The sequence below is a fragment of the Physella acuta genome, unplaced genomic scaffold, assembly GCF_028476545.2.
Source record: "Physella acuta isolate Inbredline_101_S28 unplaced genomic scaffold, ASM2847654v3 ptg000007l, whole genome shotgun sequence".
Classification (NCBI taxonomy): Eukaryota; Metazoa; Mollusca; class Gastropoda; family Physidae; genus Physella; species Physella acuta.
This window is the reverse complement of record NW_026731527.1, coordinates 1,525,001-1,538,617: the sequence shown is the minus strand read 5'-3', so window position 1 is coordinate 1,538,617 and position 13,617 is coordinate 1,525,001. Positions and strand designations below refer to the sequence as shown.

At 29.6% G+C, this 13,617-nt stretch overlaps 1 protein-coding gene across 1 annotated transcript in view; it reads left to right on the top strand.

The window, feature by feature from the left end:
* Nucleotides 1-9,776, top strand: part of LOC131948257 (fibrillin-1-like) — a 40,324-nt gene extending 30,548 nt beyond the window's left edge. The window contains exons 2-11 of the mRNA XM_059309829.1: nucleotides 1,067-1,168; nucleotides 2,338-2,442; nucleotides 3,144-3,269; nucleotides 3,383-3,508; nucleotides 4,742-4,768; nucleotides 6,282-6,340; nucleotides 7,511-7,658; nucleotides 8,133-8,194; nucleotides 9,305-9,455; nucleotides 9,654-9,776. Coding sequence (XP_059165812.1) covers nucleotides 1,108-1,168; nucleotides 2,338-2,442; nucleotides 3,144-3,269; nucleotides 3,383-3,508; nucleotides 4,742-4,768; nucleotides 6,282-6,340; nucleotides 7,511-7,658; nucleotides 8,133-8,194; nucleotides 9,305-9,455; nucleotides 9,654-9,655 — 867 coding nt within the window. The 5' untranslated portion in view covers nucleotides 1,067-1,107 and the 3' untranslated portion in view covers nucleotides 9,656-9,776. The remainder of the gene's footprint in view (nucleotides 1-1,066; nucleotides 1,169-2,337; nucleotides 2,443-3,143; nucleotides 3,270-3,382; nucleotides 3,509-4,741; nucleotides 4,769-6,281; nucleotides 6,341-7,510; nucleotides 7,659-8,132; nucleotides 8,195-9,304; nucleotides 9,456-9,653) is intronic.
* Nucleotides 9,777-13,617: the final 3,841 nt, after the last annotated feature.

Sequence of the window (13,617 nt, the reverse complement as noted above, 5' to 3'; positions counted from 1 at the left end):
TGACTTCTTACAGTAATGTCTCTGGTATCTATGCACTGGACAAAGATCTAATGATGGCCGAATGTCAGCATAGTAGATATATTCTTATTTCTTTTCTATCAACAAGTTTGAATAATTAAAAACCACTTTGCATTTAGAACAATAACAAGCTGAAATTATGCTAAACAAACTGAGACTAAGTATTAACTGGCACAATAAAAAGATTCATGATTATTAAGAAATATGACATAACTGGTAATAGCGACGTGGTGCGAAACATGTGAACTGCTTTCTTGTAAATAAATTTCTAATGTTCCGAATGTGGGATAAATAAGTGTATTTCTATAATCAATAATAGCTGATGTATTTATTTTTCTGTTTACATATTTAAAAATACCGTTAAATAATGAAGCAACATAAACATTGTTTGATTCAATAAATCACTTTCCTCTTCATTTATGCTCTTAAAACACCACAATAATAGCTGATGTATTTATTTTTCTGTTTATATATTAAAAAATTTCGTTAAATAATGTAGCAACATAAACATTGTTTGATTCAATAAATCACTTTCCTCTTCATTTATGCTCTTTAAACACCACAACCTACCAAGTAAGATTTTTTTTTCTGAAAAAGCTTTCAAAAAATTAATTCATGTAATGAAGGGTTTCACAAGTTTTATTACAAACTTGACACGATTTATCGGTTTGTAAATGTATAATAGTCGAGAACAACTAGTTAATAATAATTTAAGCATTATATACGCCAGAAATGAAAATCAATTGAACAAATAAGTTTAACTGACTATTCTCTATATGGATTTTATTTTGCTGAATTTAAACCAAACGTGATAATATTAGAAACATTGTGTTCATTCTTTCAAATATTGGTAACATATATTTCTATAATTTGTATTGAACGCGGTGTCTAATGATTAGTATTGATATAAGTAGGCTACGTATTCATGTTGTGCAACCAGCTCATTCAATATTTCACTGTGTTCGTTTTATTTAGTTTTTGCTGTTTATTTTTTTTTTAAAGTTATGTTAATCATGTTTTATTATTAATAATTTTGTTTCAATTACAGATATATAACTATACCTATATCACCTTAAAAGTTGTATCAAGATGAAGTTTTCAAAAGTTAGCATTGCAGCCATACTGATTATTTGCATATCATACGCACATGGTGAGTCTATTGCGATCACACACGGTTAAAAAACATAGTTGAAATAGTAAAAGAAACTTAAACAGACGTAACCAATTCAACGTTGTAGTCTCGCGGTATTAAAACCTTCTCGAGATTTTCACAAATCTCGACGCTTTACATCTCCCTGAGTCAGAAAAAACATAGTTTTGCAATTATGTCCGTATGTTTGTGTGTGTATGTGTGTGTATGTCAGTGAACACAATTACCGTTACAGCTAGGTTGATGAAATTTCATATATAATTATAATATCAAATTTGTAGTTATGTAACAACTTTTCATCGATTTCCGGAAACCGGAAGTGGAAGTTATTCCTTTTATAGATTTTCAAAAGCCTACAACTTAAGTAGTGTTTCATTAATAGATAAACGAAATTTGAAACATGGTTGAAATATCTAATTCTTTGCCTTCCGTCAAATTTTGAAAAATATCCGTTGACCGTAAGCAGTACATTACTTAATTTCCGAATTCATGTCCATATCCCGAGTTGCCATCCCCAGTAGTGTCATACAAGAATTTTTGATACAGTTAAGGGATACCACTCCCGCTTTATTTACATTGAGAAAAATTTTGGTGTTTGCAGTTCTAGATTTCTAATTATTAAAGACGTTTATTAAGTTCACTAAAATTTTGTGGCACCGCAAATCTTGCAATGTTACTTTAACCCTCTTCTCATTGTCCGAATAAAATTTAATTTTGCACGCCAGTAGAACTAGGATGACATGCAAGAATATGTAATTTTTTTGTAATTAAAAAAAATACTATATTGTTAATTAAAGGTGAGATAACAATATAGAATTCTAGCGAAATACTTAATTAATAACGAATAACTAACAAGTGAAAAATTATTCTCACATGAATTGCTTATTTTATGTAAAATTATTTTATTATATTAACAAAAAAAAATCATTAAAAAAGAAAAAAAATATATTAAGGCTTGTTTATGCCTATAAAAAAATGGTTTATTGTATTGGAAAATTGTTTTTGTCTATTGCTGTGTGTCATATACGGTTCTTTCGCGCTGTACAACGTTTAGATAGTTGGTACTTCCGAAAAGAAAAATAAGAAAAAGTGCTGTTAAGAAGTAGAATAAACCCATAGTATCGAGACATATTATACAGACAGTAACAATGAATGTTACTTTGTTTTAGCCAAGTGTTTCTGCGAGCAAATTACAACGGTGGTCAATGGACAAAATGTGTCTTCCTGCAAACCGTTCTCTATGTACTTCCCAGCTTTTTCTTCTAACAGTAAAGGTGAGAATATCGATATTTTAAAATCTATAAATTAATCAACATATATGTAAAAATAATTAAAAAAAATTAAAGAAGTATTTGGTCCTAACAATAAGGAAATTACCAACTATTTTATGATTCACAAAAATTAAGGCGAATACAATAAATAGCAAACATGACAGCTGAAATATATCGTTTTATTTATAGGAAGTATTATGTATGTTATTAATTAATTTATAAAAGACGCTTACCAATACCTTTACAAAGGAAACCACGATAAAGTAATCACACAGTTTACCTCATTATACTTAGGTTAGAATTAATCAGAATATTTATAATTTGTAATATCAACTTGCAATATACTTCGTGTAAATCAGAATATTTTTTATTTAACCAATATCAACTGAGCAGTTACAGTAAGCTACGGGTAGTACAGTTTAATTTAGGAGCTTTCAATCCTAGTTCGGTTGGTTTTCTCAGGTAAAGTGCATCAAAAAATTATAAAGTAGTACAGTTGATACACGCTTAAGGGATCACACCTTATTTCAAGTAGACCTACGAAAATACAAGTTTTCAGATTTTTAAAAGATTCTTCATGTATTGCGTATTCTACTAGTCGAAAATTGTGATTGACCAGCTGGACATAAGGTACTACGTAAACAAGTGTAGAGCACACATTATTTGATATACATACCTGATTTCTATTGTTCAAATTTTTTCAGACATTGACGAATGCAAAGAAGATCCAGGTCCATGTGAACAGGTTTGTACCAACACCATTGGAAGCTACACCTGCTCATGTAATGCTGGATATGTCGTGTGGAAAGTGGACCCTAGGCGGTGTGTCGGTAAGTGTCAGAATGTAACACATTTATATTTCCTCATTACAAAAATTATGCTTTTGGAAATACATAGTTAACACGGCTCCATGGTAATTTGTGTCTGCAAACTTAACTTCTAGACATCGATGAATGCAGTGCTCAGCCAAGCCCATGTCAACACATTTGCATTAACACAGACGGAAACTTCACTTGTTTATGTAAACCTGGATTCGACGTAAATAGTAGGGACCGAACAAAGTGTGATGGTAGGTCATTCAAGAAACGCAACTCAACATTTCTTGCTTTTAAATGTATAATAAGAATTGATCTCGTGTACAAAGAGAAAAATGATAAAGTAAATAAATAGTTGACTGAGTTTTACGTGAGATTAGTATTTATCGGTGTGTAGTGTTTACTGATTTTTCTGAGAGAAAATTATATTTTGACAGCACCTAAATAATTAATGAATATATATATATATATATATATATATATATATATATATATATAGATATATATATATATACATATATATATATATTCTATATACATTATATATATAATATATAAAATATAAAATAAAATTATATATATATATAGTTATATATATATATAATACTTTGTTTAATATTTATAAAATTTTTATATAATATTTATATAATATTTATATAATATTTATATAATATTTATATAATATTTATATAATATTTATATAATATTTATATAATATTTATATAATATTTATATAATATTTATATAATATTTATATAATATTCATATAATATATTTATATAATATTTATATAATATTTATAAAATATTTATATAATATTTATATAATATTTATATAATATTTATATAATATTTATATAATATTTATATAATATTTATATAATATTTATATAATATTTATATAATATTTATATAATATTTATATAATATTTATATAATATTTATATAATATTTATATAATATTTATATAATATTTATATAATATTTATATAATATTTATATAATATTTATATAATATTTATATAATATTTATATAATATTTATATAATATTTATATAATATTTATATAATATTTATATAATATTTATATAATATTTATATAATATTTATATAATATTTATATAATATTTATATAATATTTATATAATATTTATATAATTTTTATATAATATTTATATAATATTTATATAATATTTATATAATATTTATATAATATTTATATAATATTTATATAATATTTATATAATATTTATATAATATTTATATAATATTTATATAATATTTATATAATATTTATATAATATTTATATAATATTTATATAATATTTATATAATATTTATATAATATTTATATAATATTTATATAATATTTATATAATATTTATATAATATTTATATAATATTTATATAATATTTATATAATATTTATATAATATTTATATAATATTTATATAATATTTATATAATATTTATATATTATTAATATAGCTCGACCGGATTATGTTTCTCCTTATGGTAGGTAAAATACGGATATTTTAAATACTGCCTTTTATTTTATTTTTTACACGGAGTGTACTGTTTATTAGTTATTTCTTTTTAGTCAAAACCAATTTAGTCTATCTTTCCTTTTCCGGACAAGCTTAGCCGATCACTATTGAATCAGACGCGTCCGCTGGCTCTATCTTGTGAACGCTTTGGTGTATACGTTTGTTTTAAAGATTTCGATAAGAAGAGTTTTTATAGTCTTTCACTTTATCGAATTGTGTTATGCTTGTGTTACGTTTGTATTTGCTTGTGTTTTTGTGTTTACCACTTTTGTGTTTGAGTTTGCTTTTGTGTTTGCAATTGCGTTTATGCTTATGTTTGTGTTTGCGTTTTCTTTGTGCTTGTGTTTGTGTTGTATTTGCGTCTGTTTTTGTGGTGTGTTTGTTTTTGGTTTGGTTGATTGTGGTTAGCGTTAAGTTTAAAGTTTAAAGTTAGAGTTCGGTTTAGGATTATGCAGAGACGCAGCGGCCTTTCCCGGCGGCCGGGGACAAACTTTCGATTTGCATCCCCCTCAAACTTTTGATTTTCACCCCCCCCCTCAATTTTTCGATTATTTTTCCAACCCATTTATGTCCCCCCCCCCGGCCCCCCCCCCCCCCCCCCCCCATCGCTACGCCTCTGTGTTCTTTAGTCAAACTTTCATGCCGGTTATATGCAGCTTAAAAAGTACAAAAGTCATGGTCCTTTACAGAAAGTAATTCACAGATGTCAGTGCAGGGACGGCTAGTATATATACATATATATATATATATATATATATATATATATATATATATATATATATATATATATATATATGTGTGTGTGTGTGTGTATATAGGTCCTTGACAAATTTTCTCAGGATGAAAGATATCATGTACATTTGACCTACGTGTCAAAAGATATCAGACAAAATATCTCACAGCAAAATAGTTATAATATTTAGACTGATTTTAAAAACATCAAATAAGTTTTTTCAAATTGAATTTTATTATTGTAGATTTTTAGGTTATTATTGTTTTTGTAATGGAAGGACAATAAAAGCTATGTTTCTTTCAGACTTTTTTCTCAGTGGAAGGGGGAGATACTTGTAATGTTCGTGGGGGGAGCGGACATTGGTAAAAGTATTTACTATTAATTTCAATTATATATCTTACGTTGGGGTGGGGAGGGGGTTGGGGACAGTAGAACTTCATCTGGGGGGGGGAGACGGAAACCCCCAAAGAGATGCCTGGAAAACATTCCGAATAAAGCACACACCTTTGTAGCGTTAAATTAGATTATTTATTTCACTTATAAATGTTCTGTGTAACGTGTTATTTTATTTACCTTGTACAAGTAAATGCTTTTAAAAATAAATATTTTAAATGTTAATAGTCGTTGGAAGTGAAATTGAGCATTCACGGTTCCTTTGTCATATGTATTTTTAGTTACATTACACGCTGAATTTGTATAGCAAAAAAATTAAAGTTGTTTTCTAATTATTATCTTGTATTTTTTAAAGATCTCTGTGTTCCGTTATCAAGTGAAATAATAAAAACCCGAAGCGCTACATCAGCCCTGGTAATGTATTTAAAATGCATACTTATATCCATACTACCGTGCTTACTAACATCAATATTTACATCATAATACTAATCAATAGGTAGCTAAAGATATAACTATGGTTTATTTTAGACGATTCGTTCAGACAGCACTGCACAACACAAACTGTATCTGTATCTGTATCTGTATCTGTATCTGTATCTGTATCTGTATCTGTATCTGTATCTGTATCTGTATCTGTATCTGTATCTGTATCTGTATCTGTATCTGTATCTGTATCTGTATCTGTATCTGTATCTGTATCTGTATCTGTATCTGTATCTGTATCTGTATCTGTATCTGTATCTGTATTTGTATCTGTATCTGTATCTGTATCTGTATCTGTATCTGTATCTGTATCTGTATCTGTATCTGTATCTGTATCTGTATCTGTATCTGTATCTGTATCTGTATCTGTATCTGTATCTGTATCTGTATCTGTATCTGTATCTGTATCTGTATCTGTATCTGTATCTGTATCTGTATCTGTATCTGTATCTGTATCTGTATCTGTATCTGTATCTGTATCTGTATCTGTATCTGTATCTGTATCTGTATCTGTATCTGTATCTGTATCTGTATCTGTATCTGTATCTGTATCTGTATCTGTATCTGTATCTGTATCTGTATCTGTATCTGTATCTGTATCTGTATCTGTATCTGTATCTGTATCTGTATCTGTATCTGTATCTGTATCTGTATCTGTATCTGTATCTGTATCTGTATCTGTATCTGTATCTGTATCTGTATCTGTATCTGTATCTGTATCTGTATCTGTATCTGTATCTGTATCTGTGTCTGTGTCTGTGTCTGTGTCTGTGTCTGTGTCTGTGTCTGTGTCTGTGTCTGTGTCTGTGTCTGTGTCTGTGTCTGTGTCTGTGTCTGTGTCTGTGTCTGTGTCTGTGTCTGTGTCTGTATCTGTATCTGTATCTGTATCTGTATCTGTATCTGTATCTGTATCTGTATCTGTATCTGTATCTGTATCTGTATCTGTATCCGTATCTGTATCTGTATCTGTATCTGAACCTTTATCTGTATCTGTATCTGAACCTTTATTTGTACTTGCGTCTGCGTAGAAGTTTGTGTTTGTGTATGTTTATAAGTCCAAATAGAACACTTACTTTAAGTTAAACTATTTTTTCGGCACAGAAATGCTACTCGTATTGTAGGGCAGAACATTGCTACTCTTTCAAGTTTGCCGATGGTCTGTGTACAACCAAGCTGTATGCTGGCAATGCTGTAAATGTCAGTCAAAATGTAGTTGCAGGATCATTTCTCTCATGCTACAATGAGTACTGTAAGTGTTTTGTAGTGTAAATTACCGCACATGCTTCGTATTTTATTATCAGTGCAAGAATTTCCGATCAGTTTTTTTTAAAAATGTATCTATACATTTTACATTTTTTCAAACTGATAAGTTAAATAAAAAGTCCTAGGCAATAGCATTTCAAAGCGATTGTAATAATACATTTTTTTAAAAGGACAACAGATTAAATTTAAAAGCAAACTTGACCTAATGTTGTAGTATAAATGTAATATGTATGCTTTTATTCTTTTTTTTTTTTACAATCGCATGTCATGTTAGAGTTTGATCTAAAGTGGTTAAAGAAATTCAAATTTGAGTATTCTGGCTGAATGTATTTAAAGACAATTGGAACATTTGTAGTCTGCGTAGAAAATATTTAAACTATTTTATTAGTCTGATCGTTTTGATAATGTATAAAAAAATATGTTGTTGTGTATGTATTTAAAAATGTACTTTTTTATGTAGCACAGTGCACTTTATATAGCGATGTAGATTCTTACATACCCCTCACTGACAAGGATCACGAGGTAATGTTATATGTTTTTGGACATATACACCTTCAAATAAATCTAGATAATTAAGAATCTCATTTAAAAATAATTATATCAGAAAACTGTAAAGTGACAAGAAAAAATATATATCTAATTATGTGGATTCTTTATTTTGAATTTAGAATTAATTGATTTTTATTTCTATTTTGATGTCTTATATTTTTACTTTTTTACAATCAATATCCAATTATACTTAAATTTAAACTTATTTTCTACGCTTGCCTTATGGGTTTCATATTAAAACTTGTTGGGTAATGTTTGTACATCCCTTACTCTTCGCTTGCTTGTGGTTTTTTTTGTCTAGTCCAGCCCTTAAATTCATTAATGGTGTCTTCTTCGTTCTTAATTATACTGATCAGGATAGCCTCCTACATAATGACTCTGACTTCAGCCAACGTTTCATTCTAGATTTGTTCCATAGCCTGTACCCATCCGAGAACAAACTACTTGGCCCTTAAGCAACTATAAGTTTACCGACCCCAGCACGCTAACCCCATAACTAGTGGTTGACCAGAGAATACCTAGAACTCTTCTTTGACAGCTGTTGGTGAAATTCTGTACTTTCTACGTAGTAGTTTAAGATGAACACCTCTCTGTTCCCTAAACCACTACATGCTTTATCGTACCTTTAGAATAGGGTCCATATATTTTAATGTTCAGGGAGGCAGCCTTAGCTTAATCTATCCTTGCTACCTCCTACTAAACTAGACTTAATTTATCAAAGTATAAATATTAATGGGGGGTGGTGTGGTCGGGTGGATAAGCTCATGTTCGCTAGCCCGTACCATTTTGAGTTTAAACACTCGGGCAGAGGAGACTCGTCATATATATATATATATATATATATATATATATATATATATATATATATATATATATATATGTCTGTGTGTGTGTGTGTTTAATAAAGCTCTACATATACAGGTTTTTCATACAAACAATAAAACCAAATGTCTTTCTCCTTCTTTATTTACCAATGTATGTATTGTCTTGAGTTATCTCTTCTCTAGTTGGGAATGATAATCTTAGCTTTACTATTGATTTAACTCTTCATCTATTGAGGATGTTTTTGCACTTCTCTTACAGGATTGTTTTAACTATTGCCATGGAAATTACAATTGTATCGGCTATCACTACTACCCAAACCCTTTATGTATTATTACTTATCCGATTGGATCCTCTGTTGACATAAAGAACATTCCGGTGGACACATTTGTCTATCTTAAATGTGATAAATGTGAGTGTTATTGGTTCATGTTTTACCTATCATAATATTAACTTATTTGTTTTTAATATTAAAATGTTCATTACCAACACTATTGATTAAATGATACATATTATTTCAAGTGTAACGCATTTTATAATTTTTAGCTTATGTTTTATAGGTTTCGTGAAAAATATACTGATCTTAAATGAAAATTGTGTTTTACCACAGAAAACAGTTGGGGAAGACAGGTCTACACAGAAAGCAACAATGTACCGCCGGACTTTCGACATTTGTCCAACAAACTGATTAGACCACTTGTCTATATATTGGAAACAGTTGAATAAACTTGCATTCTGATCGTATTGTCCTCTTTTATTTTATTTTTTTAGTCAGTGATACACTTGAGAATGTAGAATCGTGTAAGAAATATGGAGGCGTGTGTTCTTAAAGAATAATGTTTAATGTACAATGCAAAAATTACAGAATACACTATATGTATGTTTAAATAGACTTGTCGGTCTTTGTTTCCCGGCTTGTATGTGCAAGATAATCTGGGAAGAATATTCGGCTCTCTTTTGAATAACATTTTGTGAAGTAAGTCATGCATTTATAAGAAATGTTTCTATAAAGACAATTTTTAAAAATATGTACCTACTATAAAGAAATATATGCTCGCAATGATAAATACACACAAATCATAATGAGTTGATAATTATATCAAAGAAATCCAATGATAAAATCTTTAAATAGTCATATACCACAATTGTTTAAACTTACGAATTTAAGAATGGCTCTGTCTAAACTATATTAGAAGTATGTTGATTAACTTGTGTGACCCTCCATAGCAACACAAAGTCATTAGACACAGCTTGGGTGAATGACAGATGGGTTGTCATAGTGTCTGCACAGCGGGATGTAAAATAACAGAATTGCCATGTTCAAAGATAGTTGATGTTAGTATTGTTCTTATTGTTGTGTATATAGTAAGGTGTTACATATTTGGTTGTCAGGCCATAGATAGTTAAGAGTGTGGTCGATGTATGTTGTGTTGTAACAGCAATAATTGCTTTAAATAAACAAACGCCAAAAAAACCCAAGTTATTGTTTTATAAAGGAACATCATCAGCTGTATTCGCAAGTCTGTATTAACGAAAATGAAATGGGCATTATTTCAACAATATATTATTCTATGTTAAAACATTTAGAAAACATAACCTTTCAGGTTTCAAGTATGGGCTCCAGTTTGTGAGAGTTTGAGTGTGTGAGTATAAGTATAATTTTTAGTGGGTCTGAGTGTGAATGTGAGTGTGTATCATTTTAATTAGTGTGAGTGTAAGTGTGAGTGTGAGTGTGAGCGTGGACGTGGACGTGAGCACGAACACGAGCCTGAGCATGAGTATGGTTGCGTGTATGTATGTTAGTGTGAGTGTGTTTGTTTGTGTGTTAGAAAGTAAATGAAAGTGTGAGTGTGAGAGTTAGTGTGTTTGTGTTTGTTAGAAAGTAAATGAAAGTGTGAGTATGAGTTTTAGTGAGAGTGAGAGCGAAGGAGAATGTGAGTGTAAGTTAAAGCTTAAGGGAATTTGCATGTGCACATGTATGTGTATTTGCAAGTGCTGATGCACCTATTTCTCCACTTCTTCTAGTTTGGTTATTCTAGGTCTAGGGGTATGTATGTATACAATACAATACAACGTGTAGATAACACTAAATAACACTGCTAAACAATAATAAGACATTTATATATATATATGTACATGTAAACAATCATTAAATGATAAATAAAACTAAGTTCTACTACACAAATAACAATACTTAACACCACGTCCATAGCTACGTCCACATCCACAGTACAAACAACTGCAAGGGCTACAATTATACATAAAAAGGCTCTTTACAAAACAAGCAACAAGTAAAAAATGCACGAAAATTATGTATTTTAAACTATAAAAAAATATTGTCTGCTGTTGGCCCCCCTAAACGGCCTGCCCCCCCCCCCCCCCTGCATTGCTGGGTCTTGCGGTACTATATTTCCGCTCCTGCCCTCCACCCCCACCTAATCAAAACCGCCTTCGCATCAACCTACGCAAATACTTCTACTGTAACATAACACATTGTTTATCAATAGTTAAAATGAGTTCAAAATCTATTTATGGTCTCTTTGTTAGAACCAACTCCAAACAAACATCTTTATCTTTATCGTAATGTAGTTTCTTTGTTCAAAACATTTATTGCATTTTTTAATTCTAAATTAATATGATGTGTGTTGGTCTTCTAAGGCCATCTGATCTTCAAAACATAGTAACAAAATATTGATATATACACAGGTCTTATAAACATAAATAAAGCAGCGTCCACGGCAAGAAGCAGATGTTTAACATGTGTTCGAGGGGGGGGGGGGGGGTTGACAATGACCAAAACCCACTCTAAGCACTTCCAACGCCTCTCTCCCACCCCCGCGAAAAAAAAATATAATTTATATAGAAAATATATACTTCCACCAGTATCTCCTCCCCTCTTTAAATTTTCAAAAATAAACTGAGCCCCTTAGGCGATAGTTTCCTTTTGGCAGCTCCTCCTATTCCAGACTCGACAGGTGACGCCGCCCTCGTCTTTGGGTCTATGAGCTATGTGGGCGACATTTGTTCTCAACTTAGGTTTAACGTTGTACTTAATACCAAGCTTTCTAATACAGACAATATATCTCTAACTTAAATAGGGCCTATTTTCAAAGCCGGTCAAATAATGATCAGGGGCGGAACTACAGTGCCGCCAGACCCCGCAATTCGGGAGGGGGGGCACGCCATTTAGGGGCCCACGGCCGACCCTAATAGTTTTTATTATAGTTAAAAATCTAATTTTCTTACAATTTTTTACTTGATGTTTGTTTTGTAAAACGATTACCATAGCTGAGGTTTGATTATCTTTATTCTATAGACACCATCCCGCTCTTGTATATTCTTTTTTCCCTTTCTTTTTAAACCATTGTGAAAGCCAAGTCCTCTACAATTAAACTTAACAAAGATAAGCAAACGTTCAAACCACTTCCATGACTTATTTCCCTTTTTTAATAGGCAAATTGGGGTGTTTATAAGCTCTTTTTAATAGAATTGTACTAAACAAATTAAAAAGCAACTACTTCTCTTACTAAATATTTGTTCATAAAATACTAACTAACGAATGACCTTGTATAAAAAGGAAATGTATTTAAAATAAATAATATAAATACAAAAAAAAAAACATAAAAATAATCACAACACGAGACACCATTACTTCTACAAAGAATTCACATGTTTTATATTCTTTTGGCCAGATTGATGTTAAAAGAATCCATAGCAGATAAAATGTAACTGATTTTCTCAAAACACACTAATGCACTTACACACATGACATGATGTAGTAATTTGTTTTAATTGAATTTTTTTTTTCAAAACCCGAACAGGCCAGCAATGAGTATCCTATGCTCTGTTCGTATTTAGTGTTTATATATATATATATATATATATATATATATATATATATATATATATATATATATATATATATAATATAAATATTATATATATATATATATATACATATATATATATATATGTATATATATATATATATATATTATATATATATATATATATATATATATATATTATATAAATATTATATATATATATATATACATATATATATATATATGTATATATATATATATATATATATATATTATATATATATATATATATATATATATATATATATATATATATATATATATATATGTATATATATATATTTATATGGGTGGGGGGCGAAAAAATTTTTTGCGGGGTGGCCATTTTTTTCTAGTTCCGCCACTGATAATGATCACTAGCTCAGCGTACCGTTAAAGAGAATGCATAGAGCATTACTCTCATTCATGATACTAGCCGCTAGACATGTGTGTTTTAGCATTGGGCTTTCGAGTAAACAGACAAGGCCGAACAATAAAAGGCATACGGCAAAACAACAAACCCAAAATATTATACGTCAATATTTTAACCGGGTAGTCAAATAAAAACTTAATAAAATTTGACGCAACTGTAAATTGCCATATAGTATTTTCAACATATAATGAAGAAGAAAGTCGGATTATTACTTAAACAATAATGCCTTAAAATTGTATTGACTAGTTTACCAATTCACCACTAACCTTTATCAA